The sequence below is a fragment of the Symphalangus syndactylus genome, chromosome 13, assembly GCF_028878055.3.
Source record: "Symphalangus syndactylus isolate Jambi chromosome 13, NHGRI_mSymSyn1-v2.1_pri, whole genome shotgun sequence".
Classification (NCBI taxonomy): domain Eukaryota; kingdom Metazoa; phylum Chordata; class Mammalia; order Primates; family Hylobatidae; genus Symphalangus; species Symphalangus syndactylus.
This window is the reverse complement of record NC_072435.2, coordinates 117453087-117474383: the sequence shown is the minus strand read 5'-3', so window position 1 is coordinate 117474383 and position 21297 is coordinate 117453087. Positions and strand designations below refer to the sequence as shown.

Sequence of the window (21297 nt, the reverse complement as noted above, 5' to 3'; positions counted from 1 at the left end):
AGCTCTGCCCCAGTGGGAAGATGAGGTTAATGATTCTTGTTCCCAGCACAGATGTGAAACATCTGGAGACACCTCCTTAACACATCTTGGCTGTCAGAAGATCCAGGACTGGGGAGTCAACATTTGTTGCAGGAATTGCTAGAGGAAGCTCACGGCATTTACAGACAGGGTTCTGGCCCAGGAGCATCAAAAGTCGCTGGGCAGTCCGGTAGACTGCAACAGGGCCACACCGCCACTTAAGTGTGGTGCCTTAGAGCTGTGCCTCTTGCTGGTGGTAAACTTTCAAGAGATTACTTTTTTTTTTTTGAGGCACAGTCTTACTCTGTCGCCCAGTCTGGAGTGCAGTGACACAATCATGGCTGCTCACCACAGCCTTCACCTCCCTGGGCTCAGGCGATCCTCCTCTCTCAACCTCCCGAGTAGCTGAAACTACAGGCCTGCGCCATCATGCCTGTCTAATTTTTGTATTTTTTGTAGAGACGGGTTTTGCCACGTTGCCTAGGCTGGTCTCAAACTCCTGAGCTCAAATGACCTGCCTATCTTGGCCTCCCAAGGTGCTAGGATTACAGGCATGAGCCACTGTGCCCGGACAGGAGATACTTTTATATAGCTCTAAGAAATCAACTTCAGCCAGGCGCGGTAGCTCACGCTTGTAATCCCAGCACTTTGGGAGGCCGAGGCGGGCGGATCACGAGGTCAGGAGATCGAGACCACGGTGAAACCCCGTCTCTACTAAAAATACAAAAAAATTAGCCGGGCGTGGTGGCGGGCGCCTGTAGTCCCAGCTACTCGGACAGGCTGAGGCAGGAGAATGGCGTGAACCCGGGAGGCGGAGCTTGCAGTGAGCCGAGATCGCGCCACTGCACTCCAGCCTGGGTGACACAGCGAGACTCCATCTCAAAAAAAAAAAAAAAAAAAAAAGAAATCAACTTCAAATAGACTTTCAGATGCTGACTATACTTAACCAGGACTCATCACCATAGAAACACCAAGGATGATTTCGCCTAACGTGTATGCGTCCTGTGCCGGGACAGATTCTGAGTCATGTGTCAGAATCCATGAACGGTATGTTACGGGAGCAGTAAGTGGGGGTCTGTGCGTGAGAGGCAGGCATTTGGGTGGCATGAAAACACAATGGTTAAGTGATTTGATGCTGCCATCAGGTTGCCTGAGTTCAGATCCAGAGCCTGCCACTTATTAGCTGAGTTATGTAATCCCTCTGTGCCTCGGTTTCGTCAGCTGTGAAAGAGCTGGGAGATGAGGTGCATGCAGCAGGCTAGGCACTGTCACAAAGATATGACATCATCAAGAATGTAATGTGGGCTGGGTGCGGTGGCTCATGCCTATAATCCCAGCACTTTGGGAGGCCGAGGCAGGCAGATCACCTGAGGTCAGGAGTTCGAGACCAGCTGGCTGACATGGTGAAACCCTGTCTCTACTAAAAATACAAAAATTAGCCAGGTGTGGTGGCATGTGCCTGTAGTCCCAGCTACAGCTACTCAGGAGGCTGAGGCAGGAGAATCACTTGAGCCCGAGAGGCAGAGGTTGCAGTGAGCCGAGACAGAGCCATTGTACTCCAGCCTGGACAACAAGAGCAAAACTCTGTCTCAAAAAAAAAAGAATGCAGTGTGGCCTAACATGCAACTGTGAACCACCCCCATTAGCAGTTTAAGCAGTGTCCAACAGATGCCACTGTTTCCCTTGAAGAAAAAAATATTTTTTGAGACAGGGTCTCACTCTGTCACCCAGGCTGGAGCGCAGTGGCAGGATCTCAGCTCACTGCAAACTCCACTTCCTGAACTTAGGTAATCCTCCTGCTTCAGCCTCCCAAGTAGGTGGGACCATGGGTGCACGACACCATGCCTAGCTAATTTTTGTGGGTTTTTTTGTAGAGTCAGGGTATTACCACATTGCCCAGGCTGGTCTCAAACTCCTGGGCTCAAGCGATCTACCTGCCTCAGCCTCCTGTTGGGATTACAGGCGTAGGCCACCACACCCAGTCAACAATTTCTATTATCCCCCAAAAGGTGCCTGTCCAGCATCCCTCTCTCTGTCTTTTTTTTTAAACTACCAGCATTGTGATTTTCCTTCATGGGACCATCCCTCCCCAACTCGTTTCATGTAGTGTGGTGGCACTGATCCCACTTTTAGGCTTCAGGAGCAGACATGTGACCATGACCTGGCCAATCAGTGCCACAGTGACTGGTTAAGTAAGGCATAGTCACATGACCCAAGCTGGGCCAATGACAGTCAGCCCTGGGACGCTTGCTGAAACCACAGGGGGAAAGGATGCTCTGTTTCTGCCAGAGCTGCTAAGCTGACAGATGTCAGCTGAGGGCTACCTGGCCATCTTTGCCACAACATGGGAGGGACTGCCTGAGAATAATGCTGACACAGAGGAGAGAGAGAGAGAGAGAGACATCAACACATAGACATCACCTGAGCTCCTGGATCCAGCCTTGCCTGAAGCCATTTGCCACGAGACTTGACTCAATAAACCCTCTTTTGGCTTAAAACCAGTCAGACTGGGTTTTTTTCATTTGCAACTAAGAGTCCTGATAGTGCATTATATGAAAGCACTATATAAATGAAAAGAGACCCAGCAAGTTCAAAACTTTTCTTCTAGGCCGGGCGCGGTGGCTCAAGCCTGTAATCCCAGCATTTTGGGAGGCTGAGGCAGGCAGATCATGAGGTCAGGAGATCGAGACCACGGTGAAACCCCGTCTCTACTAAAAATACAAAAAATTAGCCAGGTGTGGTGGCAGGCGCCTGTAGTCCCAGCTACTCAGGAGGCTGAGGCAGGAGAATGGCATGAACCCAGGAGGCAGAGCTTGCAGTGAGCGGAGATTGTGCCACTGCACTCCAGCCTGGTCGACAGAGCGAGACTCCGTCTCAAAAAAAAAACAAAAAACTTTTCTTCGAGAGCTAAGAGTCTCAGGATACTTTTGGAGCCCACAGTATTAGGAACCCAAAAAGTATCTGAGTTATACAGCAGGCATGGGTTCAAATTCTGGCTCCATGACTTTCAAGTTACTTAACATCTCTTAGCTTCAATCTCCTCAACTAAAAAACAGGGTTGTCATTCATTCATTCACTCATTCATTCATTAATTTTTGAGACAGGATCTCACTCTGTCACCCAGGCTGGAGTGCCCTGGCACAATCTTGGCTCACTGCAACCTCCGCCTTCTGGGTTCAAGCGATTCCCCAGCCTCAGCCTCCCAAGTAGCTGGGATTACAGGAGTGAGCCACCAATGCCCAGCTAAGTTTTGTATTTTTGTTTTTTGTTTTTTTTTTGTAGTGATGGGGTTTCACCATGTTGCCCAGGCTGGTCTTGAACACCGAAGCTCAAAGTGATCTGCCCTCCTTAGCCTCCCAAAGTGCTGGGATTACAGGCATGAGCCACTGCGCCAGGCCATGGGTTGACATTTAGATTAAACGGGATAATCTATGTTTCACACAGTTAGCTATTGTTATTGTTGTTGTTACGATTATTATTGTCAGCCTTTTAAATAAAGAAACTCAAGCTGAGAGAGGTGGCTCACCAAATTCAGATACTAGACAATGGCAAAGCTAGGACCTGAACTTAAGAATACTGATTCCCTGTGCAGTGTTTTTTTCCACACAATCTGCTACTAAAGAAACATGCCCGGCTGGGCGCAGTGGCTCACGCTTGTAATCCCAGCACTTTGGGAGGCCAAGACGGGCAGATCACGAGGTCAGAAGTTCGAGACCAGCCTGGCCAACATAGTGAAACCCTGTCTCTACTAAAAATACAAAAATTAGCCAGGCATGGTGGCATGCGTCTGTAATCCCAGCTACTCGGGAGGCTGAGGCAGAAGAATCGCTTGAACCTGGAAGGCGGAGGTTGTGGTGAGCTGAGATCGAGCCACTGCACTCCAGCCTGGGCAACAGAGAGAGACTCTGTCTCAAATAAAAAAGAAAGAAAGACGCCCCAAAAGCCAAGATAGAAGAGAAACAAAAGCTAACAGGAGTACTCAGGGCACAGATCAGCCTTGGGCAGTAGTTAAGAGCACAGACGCTGGTGTTCAACAGCCTGGGTTGGAACACTGGCTCCAGCACTGATAGGCCATGTGACCTTGGATAAGTGACCTAACCTCTGTAAAATAGAGATTCCAGGATCTATTTCATAGGGTTATTAATGAAATAATGCTGATCTTCTTGCTTTGAGCCTGTCTCCCTGATGTCTATTCTATACACAGCAGCCAGACGGATGTACATGTCATTAGCAGTAAAAGCCAAAATCTTTACAGTGGCCTTCAAGGCCCTTGCATCACTGTGAGGTCAGACTTAGGGAAAAGCTGCCACAGGCCACCTTCTTCCTTGGCTGGGAGGAACAAGATCAGGTTTCCAGTGATGCAAGGCAGGAAATGCTCATTAAATTACTTGCCCTTGTGTCTCTAAGTGACCTTCTGCGGTCACACCACAGGCCAGGAGACCAGGAGCACACTGGTCTCAGACTAGCACTCAACTCACCAGCATGCCTGAAACCCCAACCACCCAAAAACTAAGTCCTCATGGAGACTCAACTGTGCCCCAGGGTTCAGGAAGGCCCTGACACATGCAAATCACAGTCCAAAGAAAACTGATCCTTTCCTCTCGACAGTCCCAGAGATTACGTTGGGTTTTCTTGGGGTGGGGAGGAGGGAAATTCCAAAGACCTTTCAAATCTTCTGGGGTCTGAGAATTAGGTTTGTTCTTTCTTTCCTTCATTAAAAAAAGGGAAGCCAGGCGCAGTGGCTCATGCCTGCAATCCCAGCACTTTGGGAGGCCAAGGCAGGCGGATCACGAGGTCATGAGTTCTAGACCAGCCTGGCCAAGATGGTGAAACCCCGCCTCTGCTAAAAATATAAAAATTAGCCAGGCACGGTGGCAGGTGCCTGTAATCCCAGCTACTCAGGAGGCTGAGGCAGGAGAATAGCTTGAACCCGGGAGGCAAAGGTTGCAGTGAGCCAAGATCATGCCACTGTACTCTAGCTTGGGGGACAGAACAAGACTCTGTCTCAAAAAACAAAAAAAAACAAAAAAAAAAGAGAGGAAAAAGAGGTAAGACATAGAAGGTAAGACATAGAGACATTACACATCGTTATACATCACCCCAGAATCAATGAGATACGAATATGAAACCCTCAACCTGGATTCTAAGGAAGATGTAGGAAAATTAAAATAGACCAGGATTTTCTGGTAGAAAAAAAATCCTTCCTATTGTTAAGCTTTCTAGTTCAGTGTGCCACCTACCTAACCTACCTACCTGCTGTTACCTGCTTGTTCCCCAACAAATCTTTCTTTCTTTTTTTTTTTTTTTTTGAGAGAGGGTCTAACTCTGTCACCCAGGCTAGAGTACAGTGGTGCAGTCATGGCTCACTGCAGCCTTGACCTCTGGGGCTCAAACAGCCCTCCTACTTCAGCCTCCCTAGTAGCTGGGACCACAAACATGCACCACCACATCCAGCAATTTTTTTTTTTTACTGTTTGTAGAGACAGGGGTTTCCCTATGTTTCCCAGGCTGGTCTCGAACTGCTGGGCAATCCTGCTAGAAGCGGTCCTCCCAACTTGTCCTCCCAAAGTGCTGAGATTACAGGTATGAGCCAGTGCACCGAGCTCCCAACAAATATCTCGTATCCAAAACTGCGCAGCACATATACAATGGACATCCTACTTACCATATACAGAATCCCAGAGCCTTTTGCAGCCTGAGAGTTCAGAGTTCTCACATCTAACATGAAGGGGAAGGTGAGAAGGCAGAGAGGGGTCTCCCAATATTTAGAGAACTAAATTATGGCCCCAACTTTACCACTAACTAACTGTGTGGGCCCCGTCCAGCCAATCAGCATGCCCAAGCTTCAGTTTCCTCATCTGTGAACTGCAGGTATAGATGGCAGTTTCTGCTCCAGTCTATGATCTTGACACTGGGAGCCATCCCTGACTGGCCCCTGACCCAGCAGGGGACCACCAAAGCCTGCAGCCAGCAGGCTCCCTCTTCCCCAAAGTAGGATGCAGTCCCTTCCAGTTCCACCATCATGAACCGAGCAGGAGGCATCAGTTTCCACTCACTCAGACCTTCTTCTACAACCCCTGCTGTGCACCAGGGAACAAAATCCAGAATTGATTCCCAATCCCTTTGTCCCTAACACACCTCAGCATCGAGGACCAAGCCCTAAGAAAGAGTCAAACAACTCCTTTGCAACCTCTGCCTGCCAAGACTTGCTATTTAATTGCTGTTAATTGCTGTTAATTGCATTAATTGCACAGCTCTGAAGTGTTGTTGCTGTTTTTTGTTTTGTTTTTGAGACAGAGTCTTGCTCTGTTGCCCAGGCTGGAGTGCAATGGTGCAGTCTTGTCTCACTGCAACCTCCCCCTCCCAGGTTCAAGCAATTCTCCTGCCTCACCCACTCGAGTATCTGAGATTATAGGCACATGCCACCACACCCAGCTAATTTTGCATTTTTAGTAGAGACAGGGTCTCACTGTGTTGGCCAGGCTGGTCTCAAACTCCTAACCTTGTGATCCACCCACTTCGGTCTCCCAAAGTTCTGGAATTACAGGCATGAGCCGCCGCGCCGGGCCTCACTCTGAAGTGTTAAGACTCTTCCCCCTCCTCCTCCTTGTCTAAGGCATGGCAAGGGACAGGAATTATGAACAACACAAGCTTCACACAGCAAACCTCTTCTCTTTTCCCATTCCCAACCCTAACATCCACTTGGTTCCATAGCTGACCGTGACCTCCGAGCCCAGTAGCACAAAACATTAAGAAGTGGCTGAGGACCAAGGACGGTGGCTCACTACTGTAATCCCAGCACTTTGGGAGGCCAAGGCAGGCAGATCACGAGGTCAAGAGATTGAGACCATCCTGGCCAACATGGTGAAACCCTGTCTCTACTAAAAATACAAAAATTAGCTGGGCGTGGTGGCGCGCGCCTATAATCTCTGCTACTTGGGAGACTGAGGCAGGAGAATCGCTTGAACCTGGGAGGCGGAGGTTGCAGTGAGCCATGATTGTGCCACAGAGCAAGACTCTGTCTTAAAAAAAAAAAAAAAAAAAAAAAAGAAGAAGTGGCTGAGGGCCAGGCACGGTGGCTCATGCCTGTAATCTCAGCACTTTGGGAGGCCGAGGTGGGTGAATCACCTGAGGTCAGGAGCCTGGCCAACATAGTGAAACCCCATCTCTACTAAAACACAAAAAAATTAGCCGGGCATGGTGGCGCACGCCTGTAATCCCAGCTACTCAGGAAGCTGAGGCGGAGAATGGCTTGAACCCGGGAGGCGGAGGCTGCAGTGAGCCAAGATCTCGCCACTGCACTCCAGCCTGGGCGACAGTGAGACTCCGTCTCAAAAACAAAACAAAACAAGAAGTGGCTGAGTCTTCTCCGTGGGAGTGGAGCCAAAACAGTCCCCTGAGAACTGGATGGGACCCAGGCCCTAGAAGAGAAGGCATCAACCTACACATGCTGGACAGGCCGAGATGAGTCTAGGTCCCTTCCCCTCTGTTCATGCCTGAAATGGCACCCCCATTCCTGCCTCAGCTCTCCAGCAACCCTCTGTCTATTGATCAGAATCTACAGCCACGTGTCTAGAAAGACCCATCAGAGACACCCTTGGCAACCTCCTCTCCCCTCTGCACACTGTAGGAGGCCAACTGAACTGCAGACAAGAGCTACCTGGACAGGGACAATGTCACTGCTCCAAATGAGAGGACTGGGATGATGGTGTGCAATGTAATTTCAGGCAAAGCCAACCCCCCAAAAAACAATCCCGTGACTGGAGAGGGAACAGCCCTGTCTTCAAAAATAGTCACCGAGTCCCTCTTGGTCAACGCCGAGGTTTCCTGAGGCGTCTCTAGTCAACACGGTAGGTAGCTGGGGCCTCTCCGAACCTCTTAGCAGGAACAACTGCTGCCAGGACCGCTCCCCACCTCCAGCAGCAACGCCATTCTCCCGGAGGACCCCCGCCTTACACCCGCCCTCACTCCACCCTGTGTGAGGCTCCGGGCTAGAAGGATACAGCTGGGAGTTTCCCCTATCACTGGGTGAGGCGACCCAGCTGTCCGAACTGACAGATGCTCTCCACGCCAAACTCAGCCTGCAGCAGCGTCAGAGCCCCCAAAGACAGGAAATAGGGGTCCCTAATCCCCAAGCACAGCCTAGAGGTTCAAGGTGAACAGCTCCTAAGTACACCTCCCAAAACAGAGCTGCAGGATGGTGCTGCCCCGCCAGAGTACGCGGTGGGAGCTGAGCTACCAAAAGCAGATGGGAGGGGGCGGGGTGAGATTTGGGGAGACCCTGCAGAGGTGGGGGCTGGGCTGTTCTCTTTGAACCACCCCCACAGATGAACACGCCTGGAACTTGCCTCAGAGGCCACAGACCAACTTTCTGTAGCGAACGGGGTGCCTGGAGCAGAGAGCCAGTGGGAGGGCGGCGGAAATGGGGGCTGCGACCCGGCGCCCCACGTGGACGAAGAGCTGAAGCGCCGGGTGATGGGAGGGGGCTGGTCCATGCCTCCCGTCCGCCCCCGGGGCCTCGCCGGGGCACTCCCTAGGCCCTGACTATCCCCGCCGCCGGGGCCGGAGGCTCAGGAAGGGGAAGGCGCTGCACCGCGGGCAGCAGAGTTGCGGGACCAGGCAAACTGGCCCTACCTGCAGTTCTTGAAATTCTCCCTCCAGCTCGTGCCATTCGCGCTCGCAACGCTCCAGCTGCCCGGACATGATGCGATGGTGCAAGGCGGCGGCGGCGGCAGCTCCCGCAGCGCTGCCCGGCCGGCCCCCCAACGCCCCACGCCCGCGCGCTCGCCGGCCGCCCTCGGAGGCACCAGCTGTTCCTGCGCAGCCGGAGCCACGCGCGCAACTGACGACACGGCCCCTCCCCGGCGCCCGCCCCGCCCCACGCCTGGGAGGCAGGGCCGCGCGTGCGCATGTTCCCCGCCCCGCCCCGCCCCGCGTGCGGCGTTCCGGAGCGGGACATGGCAGGCTTGCAAGGTCTTGCGGGGTGTGTTGCGGCCCCCTTGGCAGTGCCTCTGCGCCTCCAGAATCTGTCTCTTCCAGGAAGAGTTGGGGGACTTGTCTGCAGGTTGCATTTGCAGAGATTATTTGACTTAGATTGTGTGTTTTGGGGGTGTCTAGAGTTTGGGGAAAGGAGATTTGGGGGAGGTGAAATGAAAGCTCACCGGCCCCTGGTCATTGCCTGACCTGAGCCCAGGCCAGCGCCCCGGAAGGCTGGAGCTGACATCGACCATCCAGCAAGGTCGGGGGCCGGGCGGCGCAGCTCAGAGAGGGTACGGTCATTTCACGTTGTCAGCTAATACATCCTAGATTCCTGCCCTCTGACGCTCTGGGTGACGTCCTTAACAGCTGTTTCTGTCGTTCAAGGGACAACCGCCTCCAAGCTGATTAAATCCAGTTCTGTCCCCTCCTCTGCCAAGTGCTGCAAGAACTGCCCCTGCCTAGCTTTCCAGTCCCTTCTATCTCACCGCCCTGGACTCGTACCCCCTCCAGCCATTGCTTTTACTCTTCCTGACCTTGCATGGAACTTTCTTCCCTCTAAATCTTCATACGATATGCCTTTTTTCATCATTCAGGCCTCAGTTTCAAATATCACCTGTGTTTTTTTTTTTTTTTTTTTTTTTGAGACGGAGTCTCGCTCTGTCACCCAGGCTGGAGTGCAGTGGCGCGATCTCGGCTCACTGCAAGCTCCGCCTCCCGGGTTCACGCCATTCTCCTGCCTCAGCCTCTCCGAGTAGCTGGGACTACAGGCGCCCACCACCACGCCCGGCTAATTTTTTGTATTTTTAGTAGAGACGGGGTTTCACCGTGGTCTCGATCTCCTGATCTCGTGATCCGCCCGCCTCGGCCTCCCAAAGTGCTGGGATTACAAGCGTGAGCCACCGCTCCCGGCCCTGTGTTAACTTTTTTACCTTTCTTTTTTCTTCTCTTTTTATGGAGTTTTTTTTTTCTGTCGCCTAGGCTGGAGTGCAGTGGTGTGATCTCAGCTCACTGCAACTTCCGCCTCCCAGAATCAAGTGAGTCTCATACCTCAGCCTCTGGATTAGCCAGATTACACCACATCCAGCTAATTTTTGTATTTTTAGTAGAGGCGGGGTTTTGCAGTGTTGGCCAGGCTGCTCTTGAACTCCTGACCTTAAGTAATCCACCCGACTTGGCCTCCCAAAGTGCTAGGATTACAGGCATGAGCCACCGTGCCCGGCCCCCTGTGTTCGTTGCTAGGGCTGCCTTAACCACAACCTGGGTAGTTTAAACAATAGAAATGTATTCTCACCAACTGGGGCAACATAAGAAGACCCTGTTTCTACAAAAAATTTACAGATTAGCTGGGTGTGGTGGCACGTGCCTGTGGTCCCAGCTACTCCGGAGGCTGAGGTCGGAGAATTCCTTGGGCCTGGGAGGTCAAGGCTGCAGTGAGCTATGATTGCACCACTGCACCCCAGTCTGGGTAACAGAGCAAGACCCAATCTCATAAAGAAAGAAGGAGGCCAGGCGCAGTCGCTCACGCTTGTAATCCCAGCACTTTGGGAGGCTGAGGCAGGAGGATCACCTGAGGTCAGGAGTTCAAGACCAGTCTGACCAACATGGAGAAACCTCGTCTCTACTAAAAATACAAAAAAAAATATTAGCCAGGTGTGGTGGCGCATGCCTGTAATCCCAGCTACTCAGGAGGCTGATGCAGAATCACTTGAACCAGGGAGGTGGAGGTTGTGGTGAGCCGAGATCGCGCCATTGCACTCCAACCTAGGCAACAAGAGTGAAACTACGTCTCAAAAAAAAAAAAGAGAGAGAGAAAGAGGAAGGAAGGGAGGGAGGAAAGGAAAGAAAAGAAAGAAATGTATCGTCTCACAGTTCTGGCATCTAGAAATCTGAGAGGAAGGCATCAGCAGAGCAGTGCTCCCTCTGAGGCTCTGGGCAGAATCCTTCCCTCCTCAGAGCTTGTGGGTGTGTATGGTGGCGGGGGGGTCCTTCACTCTCTGGTGTTCCTTAGCTCGCAGCTGCATCACCCCAATCTCTACCCTGTTGCACCGCCTTCTTCCCTGTGTGCATGTCTGCGTGTGTCCTGTCTTAAAAAGACACCCTTTCCGGCCAGGCATGGTGGCTCACACCTGTAATCCCAGCACTTTGGGAGGCCGAGGTGGGCAGATTACTAGAGGCCAGGAGTTGGAGACCAGCCTGGCCAACATAGTGAGACCCCATTTCTACTAAAAATACAAAAATTAGCCGGGCATTGTGCAAGCCTGTATTCCCAGCTGCTTGGGAGGCTGAGATGGGAGGATCACTTGAGCTCCAGAGGTCGAGGCTGTAGTGTGTTGGGAAAAGCTGAGTGTTGGGAGAAGCCGAGGCAGGGCTTATATGTCTGACATAATGTAAAAGAGTCTTGGAACATGTCCTGGGTCCAGGATCTAAAACCCCTTGTGGCCTTTGGAACACCAAGCTCTGTGCTAAAGGGTGGAAGGCTACCCTGATGCACCATAATCTAAGCCTAGGGCATAAAAATCCCTTGTGGCTTGGACAGAATCCAGGGCTCGTGGCTCTGGAATGTGTCTAGACTTGCTGGCTCCTTGCTCCTTGCTCACCCAGGATCAATTGTATCTTGAGTTAAAAGAACCTGCTCTCCATTATCTCAAGTAGCAGAGCAAATGCTAAACCATCACAGCTGTAAATGATGTGCTTAATGCAACGTGCCCTTTTGACCGCCACATTCTCACCACCTGTTTCTCTGTTGGATTACCAATAAATAGCGTGGGCTCCCAGAACTCAGGGCCTTTGCAGCCTCCAGTAGTGAGCTGCCATCACACCACTGCACACCAGCCTGGGTGACAGGACAAGATCCTCTCTCAAAAATAAAAAAAAAAGACACCCTGTCCTAGTGTGACCGCATCTCAACTACATCTGGAAAGACCCTATTTCCAAATAGGGTCACATTCCAAGTGTTAGAAAGTGATACTAAGTGTTAAGTGATACTAAGTGTTACTAAGTGTTAAAGTTCATTCCTTTAATAAATATTTATTGAGGGTCTACTATGTGTCAAGCCCTCGGGTTCCAACAAAGCCTGAGACACAGACAAGTTCCTTGAGATCTTGTGAAGGTTACATTCCTGTGGAGGGAAACAACCACACAGTGGATACTTAATTGTTGAGTAAATGTTGAGTTGCCTGGGCAACATAGCAAGACCCGGTCTTTGAAAGAAAAAAAAAAAAGATTGAGTATCTACTATGTGTCAGACATTGTTCTAGGCATTAGAGACACAGGAACAAGGCCAGGCGCAGTGGCTCACACCTGTAATCCCAGCATTTTGGGAGGCTGAGGCAGGCAGATCACTTGAAGTTCTGGCCTCCCGGTGGCTCACACCTGTAATCCCAGCACTTCGGGAGGCCAAGGCAGGTGGATCACTTGAGACCGGGAGTTCAAAACCAGCCTGACCAAAATGGTGAAACCTCGTCTCTACTAAAACTACAAAAATAAGCCAGACATGGTGGCTGGCACCTGTAATCTCAGCTACTCGGGAGTCTGAGGCAGGAGAATCGCTTGAACTTGGGAGACGGAGGTTACAGTGAGCCAAGATCGTGCCACTGCACTCCAGCCTGGATAACAGAGCGAGACTCTGTCTCAAAGAAAGAAAGAAAGAAGGAAGGATGGAAAGAAAGAAAACAGAACATGTCTTTTTGGGGGACACAGTTCAAACCCATAATACCACCTCTGAAAAACGACCCTTCCTGAACACCTGGAGGGCCGGCCTCCCCCCCATCACCCCATCACTTCCCTATTACCTGTTTCATTTCCTTCCTGCGACTTACCACCATCTGTAATTGTTTGTTCCCATGGTTGTTGGTTGTTTCCCTACACAGGAATGTAACCTCCACAAGATCTCAGGGAACTTGTCTGTGTCTCAGGCTTTGTTCAGCCCCAGGGCTTGGCACATAGTAGGCCCTCAATAAATATTTATTAAAGGAATGAACTCTAAAGACCATCTAGTGCAGAGGTCCCCAACTTTTGGGGTTCGAAAGCCCCTCTGAGGATTTATAATGGGAAATATACAAATAAGCACACACAGAAATATTTGCAGGTCTTAATTGAGGACTGAAGAGGGGTGTGACCTGCCCACAATTCCCAGCTAATTAATGGCTCACTTTGAATTAAAGTTCTCACCTCTGACTCCTAAACCAGAGGCCTATTAATTAATTAACAAATCAGAGGTTCCCAAGCTCACTGGTGGACTCTGGGGCAGTCAAGTTCAAAAATTGTGTGTGGCATTGCAAGTATCAGCCCCCTGGGGTGAGAACAGTCAGGTGCATAAAGGCTGGTTTCTGTCTTCAGATCAGTAGTTTCCAGGGTCTAATGCTGGAACTGCAAATTGAAAAGGAGAAATCACTCATCTATTTTTAAAATATTTACTAAAACATGGCCGGGCACAGTGGCTCATGCTTGTAATCCCAGCACTTTGGGAGGCCGAGGCGGGGAGATCACCTGAGGTCAGGAGTTCAAGACCAGCCTGGCCAACATGATGAAACCCTATCTCCACTAAAAATACAAAAATTAGCTGGGTGTGGTGGTGGGTGCCTGTAATCCCAGCTACTCCAGAGGCTGAGGCAGGAGAATTGCTTGAATTCAGGAGACAGAGGTTGCAGTAAGCTGAGATCGTGCCACTGTGCTCCAGCCTGGGTGACAGAGACTGTGTCTCAAAAGAAAAAAATATATATGTATATAGGCCAGGAGTGGTGGCTCATGCCTATAATCCCAGCACTTTGGAAGGCCGAGGTGGATGGATCGCTTGAGGTCAGGAGTTTGAGACCAGCCTGACCAACATAGTGAAACCTCATTTCTACTAAAAATACAAAATTAGCCAGGCATGGTGGCAACGCCTGTAATCCCAGCTACTCCGGAGGCTGAGACAGGAGAATCGCTTGAACCCAGGGGGCAGAGGTTGCAGTGGGCCAAGATGACACCATTGCACTCCAGCCTGGGCAACAAGAGCGAGACTCTGTTTAAAAAAAATGTGTGTGTGTGTGTGTGTGTGTGTGTGTATTTATTGATTAAAACAATGTTGGGCCAGGCACGGTGGCTCACGCCTGGGATTCCAGCACTTTGGGAGGCTGAGGTGGGTGAATCACAAGGTCAGGAGATCCAGAACATCCTGGCTAACACAGTGAAACCCCGTCTCTACTAAAAATACAAAAAATTAGCCGGGTATGGTGGCAGGTGCCTGTAATCCCAGCTACTTGGGAGGCTGAGGCAGGAGAATTGCTTGAACCCAGGAGGGGGAGGTTGCAGTGAGCCAAGACTGTGCCATTGCACTCCAGCCTGGCAACAGAGCGAGACTCCGTCTCAAAAAGAAAAAAAAATGCCCAGTGCAGTAGCTCACACCTGTTATCCCAGCACTTTGGGAGGCCGAAGCAGGTGGATCACCTGAGGACAGGAGTTTGAGACCAGCCTGGCCAACATGGTGAGACCCCGTCTCTACTAAAAATACAAAAAATTAGCCGGGCATGGTGGTGGGTGCCTATAATCCCAGCTACTTGGGAGACTGAGGCAGGAGAATCACTTGAACCCAGGAGGTGGAGGTTACAGTGAGCCAAGATCATGCCACTGTACTCCAGCATGGACAACAGAGTGAGGCTCCATCTCAAAAAAATAAATAAATAAAATAAAAATTCAACAAAAAGAGACATATCAATGAACAAAAGAAGACAAAATGCCTACCCTCATGGAGCTTACATTCCTGTGGGTTTAAAAATCCAAGCTGAATGGCCGGGCGCAATGGCTCATGCCTGTAATAACAGCACTTTGGGAGGCCAAGGCGGACGGATCACCTGAGGTCAGGAGTTTGAGACCAGCCTGACCAACATGAAGAAATCCTGTCTCTACTAAAAACACAAAATTAGCCGGGCATGGTGGCGCATGCCTGTAATCCCAGCTACTAGGGAGGGTGACGCAGGAGAATTGTGTGAACCCGGGAGGCAGAGGTTGTGGTGAGCTGAGATTCCACCATTGCACTCCAGCCTGGGCAACAAGAGTGAAACTCCGTCTCAAAAAAAAAAAAAAAAAAAAAAAAAAAAAAAAAAATTCAACCTGAAATATTTATTTATTTTTCTTTTACAAAGAAAACTTTGGAGAAATTTATAAGTAGAGAGAATAATATCTAATACTCAGTTTCAACACATCATGACCAACTTTGTTTCATCTACATTCCCACCCATTTTTCCTGCCCGTTATATTATTTTGAAGTAAATTCCAGGCATTGGCCAGGTGCAGTGGCTTACGCCTATAATCCCAACACTTTGGGAGGCTGAGGCAGGCAGGTCACAAGGTCAGGAGTTTGAGACCAGCCTGGCCAATATGGTAAAACCCCATCTCTACTAAAAATACAAAAAAACTAGCCAGGTGTGGTGGTGGCACATGCCTGTAGTCCCAGCTACTAGGGAGGCTGAGGCAGGAGAATAGCTTGAACCCAGAAGGCAGAGGTTGCAGTGAGCCAAGACTGTGCCACTGCACTCCAGCCTAGGCAATAGAGGGAGACTCTGTCTCATTAAAAAAAATAATAATAATTAAAAAAAATCCAGGCATTATATTCCAAAGTTTTTTTTTTCTGTCAGCTTTAGTAAGGTATAACTGACAAGTAATAAAACTCTTTCTTTTTTTTTTTTTTTTCAATTTTTGCAAACCAGAAAGAGATATTCTCTGTGGACCAAAGGTGTTGTCTCTTCCAAATTTATTCTTTTGGGAACACAATTGTATGAGTTTAAACAGACAAATACAATCATGTAATAACACACCAAAAATGGACAGTTTCTAGCATCATGTCTTCTAGGTCACTAATCTTTTCTACTATAATGTCTAATCTGCTATTAATCCTATCTGGGGTATTTTTTATCTCACATACTGTAGTTTTCATCACTAGAAGTTCTATTTGTATCTTCTATGTTTCTACTTAACTTTACAAACATATGAAATACAGTTTCAGTAACTATCTTAATATCCTTATATACTAATTCTCATATCTGTGTCAGTTTTGGATTGGTTTCAATTGATGTATTTTTGTCCTCTTTAATAGTGATATTTTCCTGCATGTTTGCCTGGTTATTGTTGATTGGATGTTAGATATCGTGGAGTTTACCTTGTTGGATTCTCTTTCTCTCTCTTTTTCTTCATCTTTTTTCCTCCTCTTTCCTCCTCCTCTTTCTACTTCTTCTATATTTTGGTATCCCTAAAAATGTTCTTTCCTCTTTCCCCTGGACCACCCTCCCCTTCCCCTGTCCTGCTTGCTCTGTGCCTTGGCCCCACCTTTTCCTAAAAAAACAACAAGTCTGAGCAAGGTGGCTCATGCCTGTAATCCCAGCACACTGGGAGGCCAAGGCAGGTGGATCACCTGAAGTCAGGAGTTCGAGACCAGCCTGGCCAACATGGTGAAACCCTGTCTCTACTAAAAATACAAAACTTAGCCAAGCATGGTGGCATGTGCCTGTAACCCCAGCTACTCCGGAGGCTGAGGCATGACAATTGCTTGAACCCAGGAGGCAGAGTCTGCAGTGAGCCGAGATTGCACCACTGCACTCCCACCTGGGCAACAGAGCGAGACGCTGTCTCAAAAATAAAATAGAATTAAATTAAATTTTAAAAGGCTGGGCAAGAAGACTGACCCCTGTAATCCCAGCACTTTGGGAGGCCAAGACAGGTGGATCACTTGAGGTCAGAAAGACCAGCCTGGTCAACATGGTGAAACTCCATCTCTACTAAAAATACAAAAATTAGCCGGGTGTGATGGCAGGCGCCTGTAATCCCAGCTACTCAGGAGGCTGAGGCAGGAGACTTGCTTGAACCCAGGAGACAGAGGTTGCAGTGAGCAGAGACCGTGCCAGTGAGCAGAGACCGCGCCACTGCACTCCAGCCTGGGTGACAGAGCAAGCCTCTGTCTCAACAACAACAACAACAACAACAAAAAACAACAAAAAAGGTGCAACTTAGTCTAGAGCTAATTTTTCCCCACTACCGAGGCAAGACCAATCCCCCAAGAACCCTGAGGTTTTTGAGGCTGGCTGGTGGCACAAGCAGAATGCACTCGCACCTCTAATCATTTCAGGTGGTTCTTTCTCTGGCCTTGGGTCTGCCCTTTGATGTCGTGTGTGGGCTGAGCATCACTCAGAGGACAACTGGAGAAGGGCTTGCTGCAGATCTCTGGGATTCTGTGTGCAGCTGTATCCTCTCCAGAACTCTAACCTCCCCGGTCCCCCTGAACTCTTAGCTGTGTTTGCTCAACTCAGGGGGTCTGCCAGACTCCACCTGGGTTCCCTCTCTCTGCATCATGGCCTGGAAACTCCCAAGACAGTAGCGTTGCGGGGGCAATCACTGGGCTCACCCCATTTGTTCCCTGTCCCTCAGGGATCACTGTCCTCTGTTGACTGATGTCCGATGTCTTGAAAAACATTGTTTCATGTATATTTTATCCATTTTGTTTTGTTCTTTCAGGTGAAAAAGTAAATCTACACTGTTACTACATCTCGGTTAGCCAAATGCATTTGAGACTCACCCATGTTGAGGCCAGGTGCAGTGGCTCATGCCTGTAATCCCAGCACTTTGGGAGGCCAAGGCGGGCAGATCACCTGAGGTCAGGAGTTTGAGCCCAGCCTGGCCAACATGGTGAAACCTCGTCTCTACTAAAAATACAATAATTGGACAGGTGTGGTGATAAGCGCCTGTAGTCCCAGCTTCTCGGGAGGCTGAAGCAGGAGAATTGCTTGAATCTGGGAGGTGGAGGTTGCAGTGAGCCAAGATCACATCACTGCACTCTGGCCTGGGCAACAGAGCGAGACTCCTTCATTAAAAAAAAAAAAGGCTGGGAGCGGTGGCTCACGCCTGTAATCCCAGCACTTTGGGAGGCCGAGGCGGGCAGATCACAAGGTCAGGAGATCGAGACCATCCTGGCTGACATGGAGAAACCCAGTCTCTACTAAAAATACAAAAAAATTAGCTGGGCGTGGTGGCAGGCACCTCTGATCCCAGCTACTCAGGAGGCTGACACAATTGAATGGCATAACCCGGGAGGCGGAACTTGCAGTGAGCTGAGTTCGCACCACTGCACTCCAGCCTGGGCGACAGAGCGAGACTCCATCTCAAAAAAAAGAAAAAAAAAAAAGAAGGGAAGATCTGGTCACACTGGGTTCACATTCCTGCATGGCGATTGGCTGGAACATAGGAACAGCTAGCACCATTACATGGGCCCTGCCTGTTGCCGCAGTCCCTACCATTCCCAGTTGTCTTGCGCAGGCCTCCATAACATAAACTCCATCATGGGTTTATGTTACCTGCTGGTCACTGGAGACATTTAAGACTCCCAGTACAATGTGTCATGAAGAGAATAAACCAGTGTTGTTGTGAAGATTCTAAAAGCATTTAAATCACTTGAATGTTGAAAAAACAGAAAACAGTTCATTTCATTGGGGCTACAAAAACACAGAACCTTGAAGGAAGAATATAATGTTACCAAGCAGAGGATTTGGGAAGCAGATACCCCTTCACCTCTGCTTGCAGCTTGCAATCCAAACAGGTCCTTCAGCCTCAAGTTGCCTCTGGGCAGGGGAGGCTGGCCCTGCCTCCCAGGGAGATCCAGGCAGGTGCCATGGGCAGGTCAGCCAGGCGGTCAGGTTGCGAATCGGCGGGACTCTTCTCTCTGTGGGGTCAGGACTCCATGTGCATTATTTACAAGCCCTTCTGTAGATGGCACCTGCCGGCCACCCCGATCTGAACAGCCGCTCAGGTGCCAAGTATCAGGTTTGACTTGGCTGCTGCCCTGTCCCGGTTCTTGCTCTTGCCCAAAACACTTCCTTTTTTTTTTTTTTTTTTTTTTAAAGACAGAGTCTTGCTCTGTCACCCAGGCTGGATTGCAGTGGCGCAATCTCGGCTCACTGCAACCTCCGCCTCCCGGGTTCAAGCAATTCTCCTGCCTCAACCTCCCAAGTAGCTGGAATTACAGGCATGCGCCACCTCGCCTGGCTAATTTTTGTATTTTTAGTAGAGACGGGGTTTCACCACATTGGCCAGGCTGGTCTCGAACTCCTGACCTCAGGTGATCCGCCTGCCTTGGCTTGCCAACGTGCTGGGACTATAGGCGTGAGACACCACACCCGGCCCCCAAGTGCTTTCAGACGCACTTATCAGCAACCTGAGGCTGGACCTGGCTCTCTGGGGACTGTGATTATGATGGGTGAGAAAGTATGGTGGGAGGCTATCCTCCCTCTCCCTCACCCTCACCTCCACCCTCGCCATTTGTTCTCTTTGAGACATTCTACTTAGGGACTGCCAGCCTGCAGATTTGCTCAACCAGCTGGGGAGAGTCATAAAAGTAGCAAACACACACTCACTATGTGCCTGGCACTCTTCTCTACACTGTGTGTGTGTGTGTGTGTGTGTGTGTGTGTACATGCATTATCTACATAACAGTCTTATGATATAAGACCTTTATTATACCTATTTTACAGGTAAGTACTCTAAGGCATGATTTCTCCAACTTTTTTCTTTCTTTTTTGAGACAAGGTCTCTGTCATCCAAGCTGGAGTGCAGTGGTGCGATCACGGCTCACTGCAACCTCCAGCTCCCAGGCTTGAGCAATTCTTTCCCCTCAGCTTCCTGAGTAACTGGGACTACAGGTGTGCCACCATGCCCAACTGATTATTTTATTTTTCTTTATTTATTTTTTTTTTTTGAGACAGAGTCTTGCTCTGTTGCCCAGGCTGGAGTGCAGTGGCGCGATCTCGGCTCACTGCAAGCTCCGCCTCCCGGGTTCACGCCATTCTCCTGCCTCAGCCTCTCTGAGTAGCTGGGACTACAGGCGCCCACCACCACGCCCGGCTAATTTTTTTTTTTTTTTTGTATTTTTAGTAGAGACGGGGTTTCACTGTGGTCTCAATCTCCTGACCTCGTGATCCGCCCACCTCGGCCTCCCAAAGTGCTGGGATTACAAGCGTGAGCCACCACGCCCGGCGATTATTTTATTTTTCGTAGAGACGGGGTCTTGCTATGTTGCCCAGGCTAGTCTCAAACTCCCAGGCTCAAGTGATCCTCTCAAAGTGCTGGGATTACAGGTGTGAGCCACCATGCCCAGCCTCTCTGACTTTTAATGTGCCCATGAATCACCACCTGGGGATCTTGCTAAAATGCAGATTCTGATTCAGTAGGTTCTAGGAGAGGCCCAGGATCCTGTAATTCTACAAGTTACCAGCCAGTGCTACAGTCCAAGGTGCAGAGAGGTGAAGGAATTTACCCATGATCATGTAGCTACTATTAATAGCAGCTGTGCTACTTAAGCATTGCAAAATACTAAGAGCCAATTCTAAAAACAAGGGCACCTGTCCAAGGAGAAGTTAAAATTCCTCAGACTTTTCCTTCTTCTACTTCCAACAAATGCCCTTGCTCAAAATAGTCCCAAAGATTATAACAAACAATTTGTGCAAATATGTTTATAGCAGCACTTTTCAGATCAACCACACAATGGATAGATCCTCAATACCCGTAATAGGGCAACAGCTGGGTGAACTATAGTCTATTTCATATCATGCCATACAGCTATTAAAATGATAATTATGGGAATTAAATGGATACCTGTAAACAGCTATATTAAGTCATGTTTAGTAAAGAAAAGTAGGACAAAAATATTGTGTACCTATTGATTAAAGTTATATGATCAGGTTATCCCAGCACTTTGGGAGGCCAGGCGGGAGGATCGCTTGAGCCCAGGGGTCTGAGAGCAGCCTGGGCAACATGGCAAAACCCTGTCACTATGAAAAATACAAAAACTACCTGGGCATGGTGGTATACGCTTGTAGTCCCAGCTACTTGGGAGGCTGAGGCAGGAGAATCATATGAAACTGAGACGTAGAGGTTGCAGTGAGCCAAGATAGTGCCACTGCACTCCAGTCTGGGTAACAGAGTGAGACCCTGTCTCAAAGCAAACAAACAAAGAAACAAAAAGTTATGCCAGACGCAGTGGTTTATGCCTGTAATCCCAGCACTTTGGGAGGCCAAGGCAGGTGGATTACCTGAGGTCAGGAGTTTGAGACTAGCCTGGTCAACATGGTCAAACCCCGTCTCTACTAAAAATGCAAAAATTAGCTGGACGTGGTGGTGGGTGCCTGTAGTTCCAGCTAATCGGGAGGCTGAGGCAAGAGAATCACTTGAACCTGGGAGGCAGAGGTTGCAGTGAGCCAAGATCATGCCACTGCACTCCAGCCTGGGCGATAGAGTGAGACTCCATCTCAAAAAGAAAAAAAAATCCCAGTTTTAGTTCTT

The 21297-nt window shown here is 49.5% G+C and overlaps 1 protein-coding gene across 2 annotated transcripts in view; it reads right to left on the bottom strand.

Annotated features, from left to right (window-relative positions):
* Window positions 1–8876, bottom strand: part of TMEM120B (transmembrane protein 120B) — a 63027-nt gene extending 54151 nt beyond the window's left edge. Inside the window, exon 1 of one of the 2 annotated variants that reach the window (XM_063614719.1) lies at window positions 8653–8876. In XM_063614719.1, coding sequence (XP_063470789.1) covers window positions 8653–8721 — 69 coding nt within the window. In that variant the 5' untranslated portion in view covers window positions 8722–8876. The remainder of the gene's footprint in view (window positions 1–8652) is intronic. The other variant, XM_055236942.2, reaches the window with a different exon arrangement.
* Window positions 8877–21297: the final 12421 nt, after the last annotated feature.